We start from the raw sequence: 25,207 nt of genomic DNA, 5'->3' as shown, positions 1-25,207 counted from the left end.
AAGCCGAAATTACTCGACTGTCTCTTTCCAAAAGTCGATGTGCAGCATTTATTGTCGGGTACTGTATTTGTATTTTCCGTCAAGCCGGATATCGTTAATGTCTTGAACAACAGTAGCGTTTAAGGCGCTCACTGAACCAACAAAAACTCAACATGACTCTCAATACAAACATTTACACGGAACAAACGATAGCTTTAGATTACGCAGTTTAAAATGTTTTATAATTATCTAATGACACAAAAGCTGCGATCAAACACATAGTATAGTAACCGGCAAACTTCGTGAGCAAATGACCTTGACTGCGCAGAACCGAATTTTAGATCACTTTGGTGGTGAGGGTGAGGCGCGACGGCAGGGGAAATCGTATCGAGCGCGTTATTGGTAGAATCTGGTAGATCAGTCGAACCTTGCGTCCCGCACCGCGCCTTCGTTCCGCTTGCTCCCAAAAGCACGCTTGCGTACAGTGAAAAGTCTATTAATATTAATCGTTGAAGTTATTTGTTATAATTATTATTGTTTGTTGATTTTGTTGTTATTGCTATTTGTTGAGTGTTTCTTGATTTTTTATAAAAAATATACTATGCCACGTCAAACTGGTGTAGTATTAAAAAGACAAGCTAGAAAAATGGTGTACGACGTATATTGCTTTCTTAAAAAGCAGGGAAATAATGATATGGAAACGGTAAAAGAGACTTCAGAGGCAACAAAAACATCAGTCAGTACTGTTAGGCGTATTATTAATGAAGCGAAGGGCTCTAACTTGCTCGCTGTGTTTCGTACTCCAGGTAAAAAAAGATCAGGGAAGAACAAAGTTACCGGAATTGATAGTTTCGACCAATCTGCAATAAAAAGATGTATTCATAATTATCACATAACAAACAGCGAACTTCCTACCGTCGAAAGACTTCGTAAAAAATTGAAAGAAGATATAAATTTTAATGGCTCGGAACGAAGTTTACGACGAATTATGAAAGAGCTAGGCTTCAGATGGAAAAGAACAGAAAATAATCGGAAGCTATTAATTGAAAAAAGTAATATTCGACTACTAAGGATCGAATATCTCCAAAAAATAATTAAATATAGGCAAGAAGGAAGACTGATAGTGTACACCGATGAGTCCTATGTCGACTCATAACATGCAAGTGGTATGTCGTGGTCAGATGGATCAACTGTGGGTTATTTCGAAAGGACAGCGTGTAGTAATAGTGCATGCTGGCTCCGAAGATGGATTTGTTCCCAATGCCCTTCTTTTGTTTAAAGCTGGCACAAAATCTGGTGACTACCACGATAACATGAACTATTTGAACTACGAAAAATGGCTGCGTTGTCAGTTGCTACCAAATCTGCCACCAAATTCCGTTGTAGTAGTCGACAATGCGTCATATCACAATAAACAGTCTGACCCCGCCCCAACTGCCAATGCCAAAAAAGTCTATATGAAGAAATGGTTACAAGAAAAAGAAATTCCATACGATGAAAACATGTTGAAACCCCAGCTTTTTAGCTTGATTAAAGCACATAAGGAACAACACAAAACATACAGCATTGATAAAATTTTATCAAACCACAACCATTCAGTGCTTCGCTTACCTCCATACCATCCAGACCTCAACCCAATTGAAATGGCTTGGGCAGCTATTAAAGGGTATGTCAGTAGCAAAAATGTCAACTGGAGCACTGGCAAAGTAATAGTGCTAGTGAAGGAAAAGGTCGCGGCGATGGGTGCTCCGGAATGGGGTAGATTATGTCAAAAGATAAAAGAGATTGAGGCGGAGTATGTAAAAAGTGATCATGTGGTAGATTTAGTCACTGATGAGTTTGTAATTTTTGCTGACGATGATTGCGACACGGATGAAGAAAGTAGTGATGATGATGATGGTCATGATTATGATAGCGAAAAAACAATTACAAATACCAGCTCAGCTTCAGCTGATCCAAGACCTGGCACCAGCTCTAGTTTTGACCTAATGGAAGGAATATCTATTTTAACCCTAGATTAAATTACTACAATTATTAACCTGTATTTTTTGTTCATGTACTAATAAATATATAAATAAATACATATTATGTTGTTTTTAATAACTTAATAACATTTTTGTACGTAATTGTACGATGCGCGAACTTACCCCCACTACGTCAACTAATACTCAAGAAGTTTGCCGAGTATTATAATTACGATATTATGTTAATTTTTGCCGAGAACGGCGCCAAAACAATGTTCAAGGCTGTACAAAACTAGGCGCTGTCAAGGTTGAATCGTAAATTCATTTATTTCTGATTTTTTTTTTATTGCTTAGTTGGGTGGACGTACTCACAGCCCACCTGGTGTTAAGTGGTTACTGGAGCCCATAGACATCCACAACGTAAATGCGCCACCCACCTTGATTAAGTTAGTAAGATGATAAGTGAAGCGCCACCTTGATAAGTTCTAAGGTCTCAGTATAGTTACAACGGCTGCCCCACCCTTCAAACCGAAACGCAGTACTGCTTCACAGCAGAAATAGGTAGAGTGGTGGTACCTACCCGTGCGGACTCACAAAAGGTCCTACCATTATTATCTGAACAGTGAACGTGTAACACGACGATTTATCATTTACGCATAAATAGTTGTATTATAATACCTAATGCATATTGCATCATACACATTCAGGTTTTGTTGTAGATATATACAGTATATACCTCAATAATAATATTATATAGTATTACTCAGATACAACAATGCAACATGTGCAGGAGGTAAATATCTCGTTTTAACCGACTTCACAAAAAAGGGTTTTTAATTCGACAGTATTTTTTGTTGTCTAACGTTTTTTTAGGACCCGATTTTGATTTTGGTAATTTTTGTTTTAAAACTGATGGTTGCTCACGTGGTCCAGCTTCATCAATCTGATTACGACTTATGGATACGTGATACCCTCCAAAATGCATATTTAAATGATGAAATTACATTAATGAAGTTTTCATTTATCACATTGAAGACGGTTTAATTTTGTCCTAATTTTTTCGGATTCTGTTGTTAAGCAGGACCGTGATAGTTTCCGAATGCACCAAGAGACGTGCCGTCTTCAAATCCTGTCAAATAATTTTTTTTCTGAAACATACCATACCATACCATCAACGTCATCAACCATGAAGGTTTACCAACCACCAACACGAATGTTTGCCCGATGTGGGAATCGAACCCACGACCCTCGGCGCAACGGTTAGGGGCGTTAGCTACTGCACCACTAAGTCAGTCAAATCCTCACGTTATTTTCTTTAAAACCTAGTTCATACCGGAGGTAGTATAGATAAGTCTATCAGAATCAGAAGAGAAACAATCTTTGATTTCGCTTCGAATGTGGATTCATGGAATTTTCAATTGCAATGGGTTTCGGAAACCTCATTAAATCAGCGCCATGCCAATTAACTGTGGAAACCAGCTGCGCCGCCAACTCTCATTCCGAACATATCAGTTTTTTTTTACAGTTATATCTATTAATAAAATTAATCTCTGTAGGTTTGTTTCTTTGTTCGAGCGTCAGTTATCTGACTGAGTAATTTTTATATAGCTTTGAAAGTTCTTTTTTTGATGTTGCCTGTGATGCTGGCGAAAGATGCTAGGAATTTTTTGGACAGCACTTCGCACCAAAATGTTGATCCTCCAAGAGCTCCAGATAAAGACCAGGCTTTCTACCATCTGCCCACGTAGAGTTCTGGAATACTTTGGCCACATTGCAAGAAAGGATAACGGCAGCTTGGACAACACATTGGTGAGTGGCAAGGTGGATGGAAGAAGACCACGGGGTAGAGGCCCGACACGTTGGACTGACCAGATCCGCACTACTCTCGACACCGCAGTTCACAATGCTCTACACTCAGCGGCAGATAGGAGCAAATGGCGTGAAGTGATCCGGAATAAACTCTTGTTTCGAGGAGGTGGTCACGACCCTCAGTATTGTGGAAACCGAAGCGAGAAGAAGTGTAGCCAGACGAACATCCGGCCCATCGGATGGTAAGTGGTTACCGTGGCTCATTGACGTCAGCCATGCCGGGGGCACAGCCGTTTCTTACCATTAAGCGTACCTTTTTTATATAAGCACTGCTGCGAATTTTTTTAAGACAGAGGCAGGAAACTATGGTGGATTATAAAATAATATTTGTATAAGACCCCTACTTTTTTTTATTGCTTAGATGGGTGGACGAGCTCACAGCCTACCCGGTTTTAAGTGGTTACTGGAGCCCATAGACATATGCAACGTAAATGCGCCACCCATCTTGAGATATGAGTTCTAAGGTCTCAGTATAGTTACAACGGCTGCCCCGCCCTTCAAACCGAAATGCATTACTGCTTCACGGCAGAAATAGGAAGGATGGTGGTACCTACCCGTGCGGACTCACAAGAGGTCGTACCATCTGAGGCCGAAATCTCATTTGTACAGTATAACTGAAGTAGATGACTACTTGATCCCAGAAATCTCCAGAAAGATTTCTGGGATTACGGATTACTTACGTCAGTAATAACGCCAATTGATTAATTGTACAGTTTTTTATTTATTTTTGTTATGTTTTTTTATTGCTCTTGTAAGCAGACGAGCATACGGCCCATCTGATGGTGAGCGATAACCGTCGCCCATGGACTTCAGCAAAAATATTTATATTTTTAACGTACATATTTCCTCGGAAAATTATGGTATCCGCCTTCGGGATTTGAACACCGGCACATTCGAATCTTTTAGATCACAACTATGCCTCTCGATGGATACTAATGACAGATTAAACAAACCAAAGCTGTATTGCGAAAGAAATTAAAAAATATAAACGCTGCAATTTACTAAAACGCCGGCGTGTCGTCGCCATTCCGGAATCACGTAGAGCAAAAACTTTGAATAGTTTTGAAATTGCTGGCTCTGTAGGTAAGCTTGTAGAAATACGTGCGTCAGGACAGACGCGCTTGCACCGGGCTTAGACGCAAATATGTACTATTTGTTAAGAACGTTAAATGGATAGTACCTTAATTGCTTCGGGATGCCATAAAATTTCTAGAATACGATAATAGAAATAATATACAAAACTTCAATAAAATTATAATGAGAATATCATTAATGTAGTCGGAGTCGATGAGAAGTGCATTTATTATATGCGCTTTGAGCGCGAACCGTCGATAAATATACTCTCTATTAATTCGTAAAAAGTACGGAGCGTCGGAATACCGATTATTGCCCAGTTTGATCATAGGTTTTAGATATCGACCTGTACGGATGTGACTTAGTAGTTTAAATTTTTAATAAGTTTACAACATTCATATAAATAACCATATGGAACTATTTCGCCGTGAATTTGACGAGCAGACGCTTTTTTAAGATATTTTTTTTCCAAAAATCATTTAGCAATTTCTGAAAAAAACATCAAAATAAACTCAGCATTAAAAGGGCTAAGGATAATTGAATAACTACTGGTCAGATCTCTATAAAACTTAATTGAAACGACGCGAGAAGTAACAGCTTTCAAATAAATATTATCATTAAAATCAAATCAACTAAAAGACAGTTCGGAGGTACAATAAAGATAGCTCCTTTTTTTGAAGTCGCTTATAATAAAAAAATCATCAATATTAAACTTTAATAGTTTCATATCGTAATAGTTTTCATGATCCCTAGTGATGTTATTAATCAACAAGCATGCGTACCTTATCTTTAATAGTGGAGAGCTGCCGCTTTTGTTCTATGAGATGGTACTGTACCCTGGTCCAGTCTGTACAAGTAACCGTCCTTCCTGGTTACTGATCATACCAACACTTACTAGTTGGTACCTATTTCTACCATAGCAGATAATGGTATACGACAAGTATTACTCAAAATAAACAAAACAAAACAAAAAATATAATATAATTATATATATATTATAAGTATAATAAACTGTTGATTAATTGGTAAGAAAAAGTCATGAAGTCAAATGAGCAAAAGCAATAAGATGATACGTGCATTTTGCAATGCAAAAGTTCAAAATGGGTCTTTTGACCCGTTATAGTGTGTTTAGTGTTAAAGACAGGAAGTTTGATAGGCAGCGGCTTGGCTCTGTCCCTGGAATTGCTCACGTCCATGAGCGACGATAACCACTTACCATCAGGTGGGTCGTATGCTCGTCTGCGTACACAGACAATAAAAAAGGACAACCGTTGCATCAGTGCAGTTGGAATTTGTTCTGCCTTTTTTTTTTTTTTTTTTATTGCTTAGATGGGTGGACGAGCTCACAGCCCACCTGTTGTTAAGTGGTTACTGGAGCCCATAGACATCTACAACGTAAATGCGGCACCCACCTTGAGATATAAGTTGTAAGGTCTCAGTATAGTTACAACGGCTGCCCCACCCTTCAAACCGAAACGCATTACTGCTTCACGGCAGAAATAGGCAGGGCGGTGGTACCTACCCGTGCGGACTCACAAGAGGTCCTACCACCAGTAAAAGCCTTATTATGAACATCGCATTTTACCTATGAACTCCAGTATCCACCAGTTTAAGTTGTTTGTTTGTTCCTTCGAGCATCATACAAAGTCACTGGACCGATTTTGATTAAAAAAAAAAAAACAGTTTTTAAGATTTACAGCAAAATTCAAATTATAGCTTGGTATGTTTTTGTTCTATATACGGGAGCCGGATGTATTTATTATTCATTACGATTATTATGTAGATACGTTGCGTAGTGTTTTCAATTTTGAGTAAACGCTAATAATGTACTATTAAATATGGAATATACAAATTATGTATCAGTATTTCAATGGAATATTTCCATATAGGTTTTATAACTATATTATTATGTTTTTAACTTATATGGCTTAATGTTATTGACAGTTAATTTTAAGCATGTCTGTTGAAAGACTTCTAGGCAAGCAAATTTGGTAAAAAAAAGAGCATTTTCTGTCGTAAATAAACGAAGGTCAATCAAATCTACTACCTGCTTAGCTTAAGTCGTGTTCATATGACGCTTAAAACTTCAAAAGTCTGGCCAGAATCGATAAATCATTAGCCTGTGAACTAATTTTAAACGCAAGTACATTTTATATGAGTAACCATAGACGATCAGTTTTCTTGATGATCGATCGGTCAAGCATCGAATACTGTGTTTAAATTTTCCTAAAACTATGAGCAGCAATGAGGTACTACCTATTTAGTGAGGTAAATTAAACATATTCATACCTTTTTGGTTTCCATCTCTTTATGAAAACACCAAACATGTTTTTTAACTCGATGAATATCAACACATCACTAGTAAACAAACACGGTTAACAACACAAGGCGCACAGCACTACGCGAAACGCATTCGATTAAAAAACCATACGCGAGTTTATTTTCACACTAAACGAAAGTAGAAACTACATAATCAACGTTAAAAATAAACATTCCTATTTTAAAAAAATTCCAATGTTTACCAACAAACTACTTTTGCGGATATGACGTCACGACATCGATTTTCGGGTTTCGAACGACAGCCGGTAACAATCGAACGTTCGATTTTCGAAAGAAACGCTAAAAAATCTCACAGATTATAATTCCGGAGACGCGACACGCGCGACTCGCTGTAGCGTTGCACGGCGACTGACTGGCTCAGAGCTCGCTTGAATTGAATGCATGCAATATGCAGCTGGTGTATATCCCGGCTTTGTATTAATAAATTTTAGATGTCAACCGCTTTGCGTGGTGGCTGGTTTAACTTGCTAGTTGTTAAGCTGAACGGGGTGGAGTCCATTGCCTTCCTTTCCTTAAACGTCAATGTTAAATTGCCGCTTATTTTAATGAAATGTGCACATTTATGAAAAAATAAAATAAAGAAGCTATAAATACTTTAATTTTTCCGCTATTTTTGTATTGTCCGGTTCCTAAATTTTACTGAAAGGGCTTTCAAGGGAGAATGTAATCGAAAATAATTGTGACGATAATTTTGAATTTTTTATTACCTTAAGGTGATTAAGGTCTATTAATAGGCAGACGAGCAAATGGTCTAGTACTAAATCAAACTAACTAAGTAAAATTAAATATATTAAATATGTATATAGGTTAAATCCGGCAAAAAATGTTTTTAAGTATTTAGTTAAAGAGAATTCTCCGTAAGATATTTTTTTTTAAATACAGCTGCATCTCTGAAGTATGTTTTTTTAATAATGCTACTTTATTTTTCATATATAATACAACAATGTTTTTTATACGACTAAAATCGTGTAAGTTGTGACGAAAATGAAATAAAAGTATCTAATACACAATAGTCCGACTTCCGGTCGGGTTTCTCGGGTATTTCCGGCGCGCTCCCACGGATCACTTGTCTGACCTACTTACTCTTTGATTGGGTTGTCCCGAATTTTTTATTTTTTTTATTTTCAGAAGTAGATGTTTTCCTGTGTTCCTTTCTGTAACCAAATGCGATTTTTGTAACAAAACCTGGTCAGGTCTTTGAATCGACCAATTTAAAGATCTGACGCTTGCCAAAAAAAACTTTTAGTTATTATGACTACAGATTATCCAGTGAATGGAATCTAGTACTGGGTTTAGTGAATAGCAATGCGTTCTCAAAGTGTTCGAAAAAAACTGTCGATACAATGTCTCGAAAGTATTGTATATTTGGAGGAAAGTAATCGAGTTGAAACGGTAACACCAAAAAAAACGGACCGGTTCGCTTAGTGAGAGTTTTGTAACGTTTTCGATAGCGTAAAAGTTAACTCAAATTTGTATGGAGTTGCAACGTTTGCCTACGTTTGCCGCTAGAGGCGCTGTACCAACTCCATACAAATTTGAATTAACTTTTAAGCTATCGAAAACGTTAAAAAAGTCGCACTAAACACACAGCGAGAAGCTAGGTAGAATTGTCTGTAGAATAAAATTCTAAATGCCGTTATTTCTTGAAGTCGTCGCGTCGGTGAGAATTAGCTAACGCTAAAAGAGCCGTGTACTCCCCTGTACTATTGAGACAATATAGAAAGCCTTTATTTCGCTGCAGCGATCCACAGATATCGACGGAGGCCATCGTATTTAAAACTTCAATCATTGTTTACAGGCCGGTCAGCACTATCAACCTTTACTGTAACATTGTTAGTTTCTTTTGAAGTATTTTTTATAGTTTTATTGTTCTTTAACTGACGATATTGGCTGTGAGCCAGAGCATCCGAGAGTCCTTTATTCATTCTCTTAGATTCTGTGCTCTGCGTCTATTTTCGATGGATAGATCTTACTTTTATCGGTATTGCAACTCGCAATGTGTTGCTCTTTAAACAGTAGTTGAACTTCAGTGACTTATTTTGTGATAGCCGGCAGCGCGACAGTGCCCTTATTTAGGTGGGAAGAAATCGCCGGACGCTACCTTTCGCTTCGGAGCGATACTGTAATATGTAAGACTGGAACTTTACTAAAATCCCTGATCGCTTAATGTACAAATGAAAAAAAAAAAAAACAAGACAGGTTAGACTACTCAGGACGGTTCTTTCTTGAAAAATGGATTCTCTGTTCTAGTGTCTAAGAATTGAAGTTCTAAGACCCCCTCATTGTTCCTGGTCGATCATAAAACATGACGATGCAACTTAAGAACCAAACAGACTTGTTTGTTATGTCTATTTGTTATCATAATCGCTTGTTTTAGCCTCATATGACGTCACACGTAATGAAAATCGCAAGCAAATCGGCTTATGTTTGCGCGATAATTTTTAAGCTATTGCATTGCAGCTTTTATCGCGGGCCTTGAGCGCGGCTTACTGTAATCATGAAATTCCGTAACGAAAAAAACCTAACACCCCTCACTCCGCCTACCATGTAGCTCGCGTTCAACACATTCACACGTTGCGCTTGTGTAGTGTTTGTGAATAAGCGCGTGGCGTGACGTCACACTGCATGCACTGCATCTCTCTCTCGCGCGGTCTAGCTTATGAGTGTGAAGGGGCAGTTAAGCTTTTGCTTTTATTAATGTTTAATATAGCGTGGTCTTGTTTTATTATTGTTTTAATATTAAATTCTCATTGTCTAATTATAATTGCATAAGTTGATATAAAATGTTATGCAATAGCTTTACCGCGGCAGTTCTCGAGTGCCACACGTTTGTTTTTTAAGCATCGCAGTTCAGCTCCCAGTGCGTGGAGTGCGAGTGTTATAACGTTCTCGATCGCGTAAAAGTTAACTCAAATTTGTATGGAGTTGTAACAGCGCCCCTAGCGGCAAACGCTGGGAAACTCGCAGTAAGCATACAGTTCTAAAGCAGGATATTTCTGTAATAGTTGAATGCGCATCAGAAAACGTTACACCTGACATTTTCGTGTTACGGAGGTGAAGCCGCGGGCTGGGCACATCCACCACGAGTCATGAGAAACTACGCAATTTTGTGGGATCCTCGATGTTTTCAAATTACACGCCTTATAACCTAACTGTTGAACGTAATTTATGTTTTCCGGGTTCTATACATTACGTTGCGTTTATCGCGATGCTATGGTGCGGGCTTTTTTTATTCGATACGACACGGGCTTGAGATTAGACAGAACACTACAGACTTTGTATATACCTTCTTTTTTATTTATTGCTTAGATGGTTGGACGAGCTCACAGCCCACCTGGTGTTAAGTGGTTACTGGAGCCCATAGACATCTACAACGTAAATGCGCCACCCACCTCGAGATACAAGTTCTAAGATCTCAGTATAGTTACAACGGCTACCCCACCCTTCGAACCGAAACGCATTACTGCTTCACGGCGGAAATAGGCGGGGTGGTGGTACCTACCCGTGCGAACTCCCAAGAGGTCCTACCACCAGTAAAGACCTTCGACACCTTATATTCTATTTATTTATTTATACTTTATTTCAGTATTTTTTTGTGTTTAAACCCTAACACTTTGTTAGTAACAATTACTTATAATCTATGTTAGTAACTTAAAAAATCTAAGACATAACTATCATTACATACATTTTATATCATTACATTTGTTTTTTTCCTTCCAAGTGCCTGCTGCAAAGGCTATTAATCAGCAGTCCCTCGATCTTACTCGATATGATTTTCAGAAGACTGTTGCCACTGTCTCTGACTCGACGCAATAACGATGCACTTATCTTCCGCATTATTGCAAGGAAGTCATCGGTGTGAGATGTCGCAAACATTGTGGATGCACTACAAAAGCGCGGCAGTGACAACATCATCCTAAACGCATTATTATATTGAACACGTAGGGCATTGTAAGCTCTCCATCTTATTGTATTAACAATATGTATTAGCCAAGATTTCCAGAGATATCACAATGAAATTTTTCGCAACTCGAACGATAATTATACCTATTTCTAAAATTAATCTATTCAGTTTTTACGTGTAAGAGAAAATTTCTATTTCACAAGTAGGCTATGCTGTATTAAAAAATATAATGATGAATAATAAAGAATAACTTTCCTTTCAATGCACATGTTTCAAGTGTATGTAAATTTAAACTTTTAAAATACTAATTATACTATAGTATGTTATAATATCTGCCAGTGAAAGACCCATCAAAATCGGTCCAGCCGTTCCAGAGATTAGCCGGAACAAACAAACAGACACAAAAATAAAAAAATAAAATTTGGTATACGTACGTATATACATTCATATGCCTTAAATAAAAAGGTGTTATTTTAATATTACAAACAGATGCTTCAATTTTATTTATTTGCATAGATTGCTTTGCACTTTGTAACTGCACGGGATTGATTCTGCGAAGCATGTTTAGTTGGAATACAGTGGTCGAGCCAAGTCAGCATTCATTGAATTGTGACACAGCTATGGCGTCAAATCCTCCTCGTGAGTTGCTCGTACTTTAGACTTGGAGATTAGCTAGAATTTCGACACAGCAACAGCTTCGATAAACACCAGTCAACAGAGATTCTGACGATTTTCAGAATAGGGACGATTCATTTCGAACACAGGAATTCGTTATAAAGCGATGTAGTAATGAATAATTTATGATTTGAATATAATAATAATTATGTTCGTCACATTAATGTGTAGCCATCTCTTTCTCAAGCCAGCTGGTAATTGCGGAAGACGTCGTAAGCCGTAAAGGGTAAGTCGACGTCGTCCTAAACACGTCATTTCGGATCCTGCCGATCCACTAGCAGTGCTTTTAGGTACCAAGCACCAGTTACCGTTCTCGTCGAACCCAGCGCTTGTGACGAAGGGTTCGGCGAGTAAATTAACCCACAGACACAGCCCACTGAGTTTCTCGCCGGATCTTCTCAGTGGGTCGCGTTCCGATCCAGTAGCAGATTCTGCGCAGCATTGCTCTTGCTAGGGATAGTGTTAGCAACGTCCACAGGTTAGAGCCCCGTGAGCTCACCTACTCATTCAGTGAAACTAGCATGACCCCTTGAGGTCGCTAGAATAGATAGGAAAAAAGTCATAATGGACATGCTTTTTGCGTTATTGAATAAATACCACATAAAAATAATTGCATTGCATTAAAGCATTTAAACGCACAGAACGCGCGTGGCCAAAGATCGCGCTCATTAGGCTACGCTGTATTAGTCGATTATAGGTTCTTTAATATGCAATCGTGAAAACCACAAAGGAACGCTTAGGAAGGAAGGCCCATACGGCTTAGGGGACGTATTTCTAAAAGAGTCCGATCAAATTTCCGGACATTCGAACATGAAGATCGCAAAAGTTATGCACTATTCCAAAGACGGCAAGAAGTGAAATGGCCTTGTCACGCAATGGAATAAGAAGCACACCAAGAAGCTCGCCATTGTACCAACGATTAGTCCCAATCGCCCTCCATAGCTAATGAACATTGTTTTTAGACGGTGTGAGTTCTATTCTATCAGCGCACATACGTCCACTGCTCGTTGTGCAGCGCTAAGCGCAGCGTTGGGCGTCCCCCTGCCTGGTGGACCAATGACTTGCGGCGATATGCTGAGAAAGATTGGATGCGGAAGGCATCGTTCATTGTGGCGGACTATGGGAAAGGCCTACAGCAGTGGATAGATACAGGCTGATGATGACGTTCTCTGCTCGACATAGGCTTCCACCTCGCCTCAAAGATCGGTCCTGCGCTGTCTGGATCCAGCGGATCCCCGCGAACCACAATAGGTCGTCGGTTCATCTTGTGGGATGCCTATGCTACATCTTCCGGTACGCGGTCGACACTCAAGAACTTTCCGGTACCAACGGCCATCCGTTCTACGAGCAATGTGTTCTGCCGACTGCCACTTCAAGTGTTAGTTCACTCTTCACTATTCATCTCACATTTTGTACGTATACCGTTATAACCAATCCCCATGCTATCGAATCTCCTAAACAATACGCAATACAAATAATCAGTACAGAATTCATATCACGTACGAAATCGATAATACAATATCGAAGGGAACACCCCGGGGTACAGCGGACTATTAGCATTCATTGTAGTTAAGCTTACATATGGAAGGGTTTACTTGATTTGCCGAATTTTGATCAATAAAGACTTCCGAGGCTGACAGAATCATAGTCTCATTGGGTATGAAATAAATACGCGAGGTTGCTATTTTAAGCTGATCTTTCTTGTTCAGTGTCTTTGCATATTGAATATTTTCGCATTTTAAAGAAATCGCCAAATTCCCCCAATTATGCTAAAGCTAGAAGATCTTACATGATAAGAATCTATTCGACTACCAATCACAGGGTATAATCGTACCCAGATAATCATATTTTAAGCTGATCTTTCTTGTTCAGTGTCTTTGCATATTGAATATTTTCCCATTTTAAAGAAATCGCCAAATTAACACAATTACGATAAAGCTAGAAGATCTTACATAATAAGAATCTATTCGGCTACCAATCACAGGGTATGATCGTACCCAGATAACCGACTACATTGGTATCTTTTGTGAATTTATGCACGAAAACACTAGAGATTCACTTCACAAAAGATATGAAAAATTCTTCAACATGATATTTCTTGACGTTATGAAACTAGGTTACTTGAAATGCCCCAGGCAAGATGGAGATTAAATTCAGTAGGGTTGGAATACATCAGTTCAAAATAGTACTAACGCAAATTGTTCTTTGGTAATTTTTTTAACGCTGTCTTAATTACGCGCATTTGAATTTGAATCAGGCTTTTTGAATATTAACTGAGACTATCACACTAACTCTCAAAAATATACATATTAATTATCTCATGTATATATTTACATATTATACTTGATATCAACATTTTCAGCTGGTTCTATTGTGTGGAAAAATCCCGACGACCAGGGTAGGAAAAGATATATTAGAATAAGCAATCTAAATAGTCACACAGTCATAAAATAGATTGTTGTAAATGATGTTATCTATACGATAAGACCTTTCGTTTCTGTTATCCTGGACTACTCTTTTAATGATGTCCGAAGGCAGACAACTTTGCGGTCACGTAATGGAAATAGCAACATCTATGGTTTTGTCAGTGGGCACAAATTGCCTTTTAATATCCTCAAAAGTCCTTCGAAGAGCATATCTCACAACGCCGAAAAAATATTATCTACCCACACAAAAAAATATAAGCATAATGTATTTTACATTGGGTATGCTATAGTCATTCCGGGTGTAGCCTTTCCTTCAGTGTTTATAAGTCATTTTCATGGAATTTAAAGAACGTTTTTTCTACCCCTTCTATTGAAAAACATAGTAGTATCTGCATACGGATATAAAATACGAGTCATAATTTAAAAACTTTCATTACTGAAACTATTAAAATTCACCAACGACGAACCACGTCGCTCTTTCAGGAAGTAGGTCAGTTGAAAACCTTCAGGGGGATAGACGAGATTAAATAAGACGGGCTCGGGTGCTACGCGGCTAAATTATCGAGAATTTTCTTGGTTTTTGAAATCTTGTAGTAAAGTTTGTTCGTATAATTTTCGTTATCGTGTTAGCAATTATCAATGCGAAATGCATGTTTCAGATATTTCTTCAAATACCAGAAATTTGCACGTAGGCATGTTTGGGTGTAGCGAATTTTATTTGTTAGTGTGACACTAAGTAAAAAGTTTGAGAGCCGCTGTTTTAGGCAACGATTTCCTATTCTTAATTACTAACACTTCTGAAAGTAAAGGTAATTTTACATTAAATTAGACACCATTGATTTATCAAACATATCTTCAGTTGTATATTTACGCCATATATACCCTACAGATACAATACTCCCGCGTCAAAATTTGTTGCTAAAAATATCGTATTTGTAAATTTCGCGACATACCAGGGACTTGCGGAACGTCAACGTGTCGCGTCGCGGTAGTTGAGAACCGCTGGCTTAAAAAATAGGAAGCGTGCACACGTATGATGCAATTCTGTCAGTGCTCTTATGAAGTACATGTAAAGAAAAACCTTATTTATGTAATCTTGATATATATATTTCTTCTGTGCGTGTGTTTGTCACTGAGCTCCTCCTAAGCGGCTGGACCGATTTCAATGAAATTTTCTGTGTACCTTCAGGTGGTACTGCCTCTATCATCATCTATCATTCTATTATTTTACTATGAAGGTATTACGTCACGTTATAGAATCAAGCCTGAAAAATATGTAACTTTGAGCAATTACTGGTGGATTGTAAGCCTACACGTGTAGGTGCCTTCTTTTTTTTATTATTGCTCTCGTAGATCGACGAGTGTACAGCCCACTTGATGGTGAGTGGTTACCGTCGCCCGTGGACGTCGGCAATGCCAGAGACAAGCCGCTGCCTACCGTGAGCAGTCACGCACTCCGGTTTGAAGGGTGGGCCAACTGAATACAATAAGCACTACCTAACCTCGTGTCTACGGAAGTGAACTCATTTATCCATCAACGCATTTTTTTATCTTTTTTTATTGCTTATATCGGTGGACGAGCTCACAGCCCACGTGGTGTTAAGTTGTTACTGGAGTCCATATACATCTATAACGTAAATGCACCACCCAGCTTGAGATGTAAGTTCTAAGGTCTCAAGAATAGTTACAGCGGCTGCCTCACCCTTCAAACCGATACGCATTACTGCTTCACGGCAGAAATAGGCAGGGTGGTGGTATCTACCCGTGCGGACTCACAAGAGGTCGTACCACTAGTAAAGTGTTTCTATAAAAGGTTCGAACGTGATTTCTATTTTTAAAAATTAATTTAATGTGAACACGTCCTAAGTGCAGTAAATCACGAGTCGTGATGATAGTGAAAACTAAACAATCGCAATGACTGTGATCAGCGCAATTACGGCACGGTGGTTAGCTTGGCCGGCGGCGTGACACTGACGTTCCAGGTTCGACGCTCGCCCGGTCACGAGCACTCGTTACGGACGACAGACGATCACGAACAGTAATTTTATATATGGATATATTCGTAGGATCTGTGTTTGTATGATCTGAGAGATCTAAGGATAGATATTGTGGGTTTTTTTTTATATTTATTGCTCAGATGGTTGGACGAGCTCACAGCTCAACTGGTGTTAAGTGGTTACTGAAGCCCATAGACATATACAACGTTAATGCGCCACCCACTCTCGCATGTCGCTTGCGACGAAGGGCTCGACGATTAACCCTCAGACACAGCCCACTGAGTTTCTCGCCGGATCTTCTCAGTGGGTCGCGTTTCCGATCCGATGGTAGATTCTGCGAAGCACTGCTCTTGGCGCTCTTGCTAGGGTCAGTGTTAGCAACTCTCCGGTTGAGCCCCGTGAGCTCACCTACAAACGTTAGGGTGAAGCTGAAATAGCCTCTCAAGGCTATCAGTATAGGTAGGAAAAAAAAAAAAAAATTACCCCTTGAGGTTATTAACAGTGAGTAGGACAAAAAAAACAAAAACACGGATTTCTATCACTACCCACACTATCTGAAGTCGTCGTGGCCTAAAGGATAAGACGTCCGGTGCATTCGTGTTGAGCGATGCAACGGTGTTCGAATCCCGCAGGCGGGTACAAATTTTTCTAATGAAATACGTACTCAACAAATGTTCACGATTGACTTCCACGGTGAAGGAATAACATCGTGTAATAAAAATTGAACCCGCAAAATTATAATTTGCGTAATTACTGGTGGTATGACCTCTTGTGAGTCCGCGCGGGTAGGTACCACCGCCCTGCCTATTTCTGCCGTGAAGCAGTAGTGTGTTCGAAAGGGCGGGGCAGCCGTTGTAACTATACTGAGACCTTTGGAACTTATATGTCAAGGTGGGTGTCGGCATTTAAATAGTAGGTGTTTATTGGTTTCGGTAACCACTTAACACCAGGTGGGCTGTGAGCTCGTCCACCCATCTATGCAATATAAAAAAAAACTACTAAAGGATCGGATTCTCGACCCACTGAGAAGATCGGGCGAGAAACTCAGTGGGCTCCAACCCGTGTGGTCTTATAAATTATCATATACCAACGGTAGCCTATAATTACCTAACAGCTGTGTTGGCTTCATTTTATTTTGTTCAAATTGATTAGTGAAGATAATAATATTACATACGTTTTATTTTATCAGTACTATGGGCGTTAGTAATAAATTGAAAAAAACATTACGATTAAAGTGATAAATTGTGTAATATACCAATATTTCAACGTAATGTATATGAGCATCGGTGGTTCAGTGGTAGAATGCTCGCCTGCCACGCGGGCGGCCCGGGTTCGATTCCCGGCCGATGCAAGTCTTTTTGTATTTTTCTAATATTTTTTGTCAACATACTCTGATGCGTTACATTAGTCTTAATTCTCAACCTCTATAATATTTAAAAAAATAAAGACAAAATAGTTAAGTACAATTTTCACCTGTGTTTGTCAATCGACTTTGTACATAACAAGTGAGCTATTTAATGTTATGGAAGCTGACCGTTTTTTCTAAACCTAACCTATAACAAAACAAAAGAGAAACTTTAATCTGCATAATGTTTTAATTCTAAATCTATACTCTATACTAATATTATAAAGAGGAAATATTTGTTTGTTTGTATTGAATAGGCTCCGAAACTACTGAACCGATTTGATAAATTCTTTCACTGTTTGGAAGCTACACTGTTCCTGAGTGACATAGGCTATAATCTTTTTAGAAAAAAAATTAGGGATCCTTATTAAAGCTCCAATAATTTAACCCAAGGTGTAAAAAAATTACCTAAAATATTCTTTCCATCGCGTGCCCTGCGAAAACTATTGATGATAGAATAAAAGAATGTATTACGACTTTGTAGAACACATTATTATTTACAAAAAGTGTCGCGACAGCATATCTCTAACTATTATAGTTATGTCGCAATAATTGACCTTTTGTGTAAAAAAATAAAACAACGTCAAATATCGTTGAAATTTTTGTTGAAAGACCCGAGCGGAGCCGGAGCGGGCCGCTAGTCATTTTATAAAGTACTGACGAATTTTGTTAATTCAATGAATATTTATTTCTATTATATACCTTATCGCAGAGCTTCAATTTACCCAGACCTTTTATCACGGCCAAAGCGTGACCCTTTAAGAAATTAAAAGCAAACTTTGCTTAAGCCCGCGAGTTAATTGCTGAAATCAGTGTCAAAGGTTAATAACTTGACTCTTCGAGTTTAGAACGAATTCATAGGCATCACGACGATGATAGGGGTCGTGTAAAATTCGCAACAGATCTGCCATTACAGACTAACTCGGCGGTGCAGTAATTAGTGCCTCTGACTGTTGCGTCGAGGGTCGTGAGTTCGATTCCCACATCGGATAAACGTTCGTGTTATGAACAGTATTGCTTGGGTGTTTATTACCTATATACTAGCGACCCGCTCTCGTTTCGCTTCGGAAACTGTATTTTTTTATTGATTTGTCCACTATTTAATGGATATTATTATACATATAAACCTTCCTCTTCAATCACTCTATCTATTAAAAACCGCATCAAAATTCGTTGCGTAGTTTTAAAGATTTAAGCATACATAGGGACAAAGAAAGCGACTTTGTTTTATACTATGTAGTGATGTATATAGATGTAGCTTTACCAATGCCGGTCCCGAGCCCGGATGAGAAAAGAGGAGGGTTGAGTTAAAGTACGACCTTTCCAGACTAAAACAGTCAATGCCGAATGTCTGGTAGCGGTATAATAAGGCTTCAACGGAATGGAAGAACTAAATCTCTTCCAAAAGCACTGCCGTGGAAGGACGCGGGACCGCATCATGTGTATTTTCCCAAGAAAGAATCATGAGGCGACGACCCTCAGCATTGAAGATTATCGTCGCAATGAAGATGATATATTTAAAAATTTATAAGTATCGACTTACCTATCGACGGATCAGTCATTTGTTTCGCACTGTATTATTGATACTTTGAAAGAATGTTTGAGACAATTCCACCATCTCCATTTGATTATCGCACCAGCCATTGGCCAATACCATTGGAATTCATCCATAATGCTTGGAAACACTGCGCATCTTCGCAATCCGATTACAGACATTAAATGTCATATACTATCTATATATTAATACGTGAAGCAAAAACTTTGTATCCCTTTTTACGAAAATTGCGCTGACGGAGGAGTATGAAATTTTCCACACTTATAGAGAATATAGAGAAGAAGTGCACAATGCTAATATTTTTTTTAAATAATGCATAAAATAAACATTAAATCAATAAAGAAAACATTACACACACTACATACCATGTATTTGACGCACACACGCATGCATACTATTTATTGTCAAACTTTTGTTCTTGGCGTCTGTGGTCAAATTGAGAATAGATTAAATATTGTTTGCCTTTGTTAATATTTTTTATAGTGTAGTCTTGGCGAAATTTGTGATTATAGAAGTTTTTTTTTTTTTTTGGTCAGGAGGAAATCGCCGGACTTCCGCCCTCCCCTGGGGATGGAAGGCGGGGCATGTCGGAGTCGAACTGACTAAAATCTCCTGTCGCTCAACAACCCGCGTCCGAATCTCGCATGAGACAGAACCCATGAAAAGGCAAAGGGGGGAAAGAGTGAAGCGTTTAGTGCGGAGCACATCTCTCCCATCACCCTCCCCCTCGGGACGCCGGACCGGCGGTCGTCGGCGCCACGACCACCAGCCCTCTCGGTCGGCAGGCTATCCGGAGCCCGCCTAGATGGCGCCGGTTAGAATGGTCTATCCTACGGAATACCCCGCTGGGTCAGAACCAGCGTGGGTCGAGGATAGCCGGCCTTCCATCACCCGGATGCTCTTGCGTAAAACGCGTGCAGAGCAGCTTGCACGTCGTCTTCTTAGGCCCCCTTCGCCTGTCCCCAGACCGACATATGAAGGGGACCCGAAACACTTAGAGGGCCAGGGCTTGGGCGTGATCCGCCTCCCTGGCCCCCACTGCGGGACCTCTAGTATATTATATTACATGTATAAAACTACGCACTTATATTAAAGACTTTATACACATTTAACATTGCCCAGTTTTTTTTATATTTATTCTTTCCATGAATACTTTTTTCACACTCCTTATGTACAATTGATTGAAAACACCGTTTTATTTTGTACTTTCTCTTAAGAAATTCTAATGACTGTGCATACCAGTTTGAAGTAGGAATGCGTGACCATCTGCAAAAGATCGAATCAATTGGAAAACGACACAAAAAATAAACTAGTTACTAAACCTAGAATTATTATTAGTAATTTCCTCCTAGCAGAATACATGGCGAAAATTAGGTGGCACAACAAGTTGACAAATTACAAAAAAATTTAAGGCTGTAATTTTTAGTAATCAATCTCTACTAATAACTAATGATTTTATTTGAAAATAGAATTACCCACAATATTTTCTTTCTTTTTTTTAAATTTAATTGTCCTGTTTATTACCTGCTATTAAAACTTTTTCAAATTAACGAGTTGGAGACATTAACGCACAATAACAATCGACGATAAGATAAAAATATTGAACAGCATTGAGAATCTGAAAAACAATTATATATCTCATCAGCTCAGATAGGTTGATGACCTCAATTCAACACTAGGCATGAAGAAGATTAAACTTATTTAGCGCGTCTAATGATTGATCGATGTTTCGCCATGCACGCAGGCGATATAATGAGGATTATTGTTGGTTGATCAACGAAAAAACAGCAAACGTCACTCTCTGTGTCAAGCCCCAATTTCCTCACAGCTTGCATAGTTCACATCTGTTTCCGCAAAATCTCACAATTTTTGGAGGGCGGAATGTAAATCAATTTCAAACGCATTCATTGCTCCGTGGTATGGTATTCCATTCCCGATCCTGCGGAAAGAATGGAAAGCAGTCGACGTCGCCCCAAACACGTCATTTCGGATCCTCCCGATCCACTAACGGTGCTTTTAGGTACCTCAAGCACCGGTCACCGTTCGCGTCAAACCTGTCGCTTGCGACGAAGGACTCGTCGACTAAATTAACCCTCAGACACAGCCCACTGAGTTTCTCGCCGGATCTTCTCAGTGGGTCGCGTTTCCGATCCGGTGGTAGATTCTGCGAAGCACGGCTCTTGCTAGGGTTCGTGTTAGCAACGTCGTCAGGTTTGAGCCCCGCGAGCTCACCTACTAGTTACGGTTACGCTGAAATAGCCTCTCAAGGCTATCAGCTTAGGTAGGGGAAAAAAAAGGTATGGTATTCGAAGATCCCTACTTCGTTTGCAATTTCCACGGCTAATATTGGCTTGGCAAACGTTGGCTTCTTGAAGAACTACATTTGATTTTACTAACGTTGTACCATACGACGTTTCTCATGATATCTTGTGTCAGTGTTGAAGGTGCAACGGTGAATCGCAATCCTTACTGGTATTAAATTGATCTCTATCTTTTGAGCTTGGTTGGCTAATTGGTCCATCAACGAGTTTGTTCCGTGAGGCAATCGTGCGCCCCGGATTGAAGAGTCGACAGAAATTTTACGCATCGAGGCGAAATTAGTCGGTCACGGTTCGCGTCTTTAAAGTGGAACGTAAAATATTATCAAACGAAGCTCGTTTTAATGTTATTGCATAGGTTTATGAGCCTCTAGTACATGGGACACTTGAAGTTAGGTGATTAACAGAGATGATAGATTAATAGACACACAATGTGGTTTTTTTTATTGCTTAGATGAGTGGACGAACTCACAGCCCATCTGGTGTTAATTGGTTACTGGTGCCCATAGACATCTACGACGTAAATGCGCCACCCACCTTGAGATATAGGTTCTAAGGTCTCAGTACTTAAGTTACAACGGCTGCCCCACCCTTTAAACCGAAACGCATTACTGCTTCACGGCAGAAATAGGCAGGGTAGTGGTACCTAACCGCGCGAACTCACAAAATGTCCTATCACCTGTAAAAATAGGCGTAAAGTCGAAATATTTTTAATTGAATGTTTTTTTTCCTACCTATTCGCTGGTAGTTTAAGAGGCTATTTCAGCTACGCCCGGACGGGTGGGTGAGCTCACGGGCTCAACCTGAGAGAATTTGCTAACACTAGCCCTAGCCAGATTAGTGCTTCGTAGTATCTACCACCGGATCAGAATCGGGACCCACTGAGAAGTTCCGGCGAGAAGCTCAGTGGGTTAGTCTTTGGGTTAGTTCGCCCGTCTAAGTTTTCGTCGTTATCGATCAGTTCGACGAGTTCCAATTTACATTTTCAAACATTGGAAAACAATTTCCAATGTACATTTTTTTGGTAACTAAAAATATTTAAAACATACACGCTCAACAAGTCTGCCTATTAGGGATATGTTGACATTGTTTATAGCATGGTCTAACAATATGCCTTTAAATCCAAGTAGTGGCACTAACGAAAATAAACATACTTCAGTTTACAATTTTAATTATCCCAAGAAAACATTACAAGAACACATAATTTTGAATATAACCGCGAAATACATAGTAATAATTATGAGCACACCGTTCACAAAATTAGCAGAACGCATCATTCAGGTCAATTGGGTAACCCTGCATTATATTGTGTAATGTGGGTTAAAATTAAATGCGAGTGACATGTGTGTATCTATTCGCGTTCGAATGTGTGAAGTCGGAGAAGAGAATAATGCGCACACGAAGATACCTCTAGTTTGGAACTGTTATGAGGGTTTATGATTGAGTATTTTTAAAAAAAGAATGGCTTCACTAGCCATTTAAAATTAACATTAGTATTTCTTACCCCCACAAACATTCTCATCATTAACGCCCCCGCAACTGGTGTAGGGAGTCCAACACTAATATAAATCCTATATCCATTAAGTACATGTATTTTCTACATGTATACGAAGTTTCAAGTCAATCGGATCCATGGTTCATAGTAATTATAACGGAACATCCATAAAAACCACTGTAGATTTATATATTAGTATAGACTAGGACACTTGAATGAAACAACCGTGTGGTTTGAATAATGGATCAAGGCTTTTTTTTTATTGCCCTTGTAGGCAGACGAGCATACGGCCCACCTGATGGTGAGTGGTTACCGTGGCCCATGGACCTCAGCAATGCCAGGGGCTGAGCCAAGCCGCTGCCTACCGCTGAGGCTGAGGCTGAGCTGGGATAGGTGGACCAATGAGACGTTGGGATAGGAACGTGCTGAGTGGACGGGTCAGGTAATCAAGTATGCCGTAAGGAGTACATGGGATGGTTATAACAGAACGAAATGCATTGCTTTATATTTTTCGAGTCGCATATTCGACGTGGTTAAATACCATCAGCCTACTTCTGGGTCTCCACAGCAATTCCGATTCGGTGATAGACGCATTCGCGAAGCAGCTGCCCTTGAGCTGTTATGTCCCCTGACCGCTCGAGCAGTCGCGATATTGGTAAACCCACAGACACAGCCCGCTGAGTTTCTCGCCGGATCTTCTCAGTGGGTCACGTTCCCAAACCGGTGGTAGATTCTGCGAAGCACTGCTTTTTTTGGGGCCAGTATTAGCAGCACTCGGGTTTGAGCCCCGTGAGTTCACCTACATGTTAGGGCGAAGCTGAAATAGCCTGTCAAAGTTAGGTCAGCATAGGTAGGAAAAAAAAGAAAAAAAAAGCGAAATTGAAAACTAGTCACAAATACAACCAAAGCTACGGTGTAATCTCGCGTTGAAAACTTTCCTAGTTTGGAGGTATATACGACAAAGGGAAGATCTTCCACTGAGTGGATGATATTGCTCGGTAGACCGACAGTCCGAATGTTGTTGTTTGGAACTTGTATATATGCAAGCTTATCTTGAAACTGTCGTAAGTGAGATTCAGGCATCTGTCAATTATCTTGCGTTGTATGATGACTTTAGGAATGGCGCAAGATGATGCAGGAGAAAGTGATTAGAGGAGGCCACGACCCTCAGCACTGAGGATTATCGACGCAAGGAGGAAAGTATGATGACTACCCGCCACACTTAGTTCAGTCGTTATCATAATACTGACTCGACCGGTAACCAAACCAGCCTGATAGGTTCATTGGTTGGAGTCACTTACCACTAGACTAATCAGATAATCAAAACTGCTAGAAACTTTATCGATCTTACATCCTGTTCTAACGTTCACATTAGAGGAAGACAAGCGATGGTACTTGCTGTTAATAGCTTAATGTTAAATGAACGATATGGGCATAGAAGAATAGGTAAATACCTAAGTGAATGGTTTGCAAGTTGCCAATGCTCTGGGCCATTCTCAGACACTCGGCACGGTTGGGTACACTCCACTGATTTAGAGACCAGCCGCTAAGGTTTCACAACTCAAATTCTAATGAGTGAGGCTTAGGTTGATTCTCTTAAGGCTGAAACTCGCGTGGCCTTAATGGTATAGAATTGTCAAAAAACCAAGAGGGGTTTGAATCTTGGATGACTCAGATATCGTCCTTTGCGCTAATAGTAAAGAATAAGGTGAGTATGGCAAAGCATTCCAACTAAACACTTTAACAAGATACCTACGTCCGTTTGGTTTCTTATACCAAATAAAAGACGAAAAGCATTAGACATAATTACGAGTAAATTAATTGACTAGGTATCGAATCGAAAATTATCATTGATAAATTTAAAAGTATATACTAAAGATAACTATGTACTATAATACTTTCACTTTCATATTTGACAAAAAAACGAACTTGACAACGGTGTCGAATTCACAGAATGAAAATTCAAGAAAATGGCGTATAACCTGTAATGGTTAATTTGCGAAAACAAAGCTCCTCGCTCTGTTTAGCTGAAACAAAGGCGCGATTTGTTTGAGCCAATTTAAAAGTTAACCGTTATAGTCTATGGTTGTGCAAAAACTCAAGTAGAATTTGTGTAATTTAAACTCTTTATGCAAAGGTACTTTGGGGCGTGTGCTCTTAAAAAAAGTTAATACGCAAAACACAGCTTCAAAAGGCTTTGATTAGT

At 39.3% G+C, this 25,207-nt stretch overlaps 2 protein-coding genes and 1 non-coding gene across 7 annotated transcripts in view; 2 read left to right on the top strand and 1 right to left on the bottom strand.

Moving 5' to 3' along the window:
- Nucleotides 1–25,207, bottom strand: part of LOC114246971 (uncharacterized) — a 357,666-nt gene that overhangs the window by 300,959 nt on the left and 31,500 nt on the right. The window contains exon 1 of one of the 5 annotated variants that reach the window (XM_089730728.1): nucleotides 7,176–7,829. The exons of 2 other annotated variants lie outside the window; for them this stretch is intronic. In XM_089730728.1, the coding sequence (XP_089586854.1) occupies nucleotides 7,176–7,213 (38 nt within the window). In that variant the 5' untranslated portion in view covers nucleotides 7,214–7,829. Of the gene's footprint in view, nucleotides 1–7,175; nucleotides 7,830–25,207 lie in introns of those variants that run through there. 2 more of the 5 variants (XM_089730726.1, XM_028179745.2) reach the window with 2 other exon arrangements.
- Nucleotides 1,137–2,157, top strand: LOC149502264 (uncharacterized). Its single transcript, XM_089730481.1, has one exon. It carries the CDS (start codon nucleotides 1,137–1,139, stop codon nucleotides 1,998–2,000), a length of 864 nt encoding a protein of 287 aa, XP_089586607.1. The 3' UTR covers nucleotides 2,001–2,157.
- TRNAG-GCC (transfer RNA glycine (anticodon GCC)) lies at nucleotides 17,509–17,579 on the top strand. Its single transcript has one exon. It is a non-coding gene; the product is annotated as a tRNA-Gly (tRNA).

The sequence above is a fragment of the Bombyx mandarina genome, chromosome 10, assembly GCF_030267445.1.
Source record: "Bombyx mandarina strain Sakado chromosome 10, ASM3026744v2".
In the NCBI taxonomy this organism is placed as follows: domain Eukaryota; kingdom Metazoa; phylum Arthropoda; class Insecta; order Lepidoptera; family Bombycidae; genus Bombyx; species Bombyx mandarina.
The sequence above is the reverse complement of the archived record's forward strand: the minus strand, read 5'-3'. Positions and strand labels throughout refer to the sequence as shown.

Coding starts and splice junctions, on each gene's coding strand:
- LOC149502264 (XM_089730481.1), top strand. CDS start 1,137: ATGCAAGTGGTATGTCGTGGTCAGATGGATCAACTGTGGGTTATTTCG.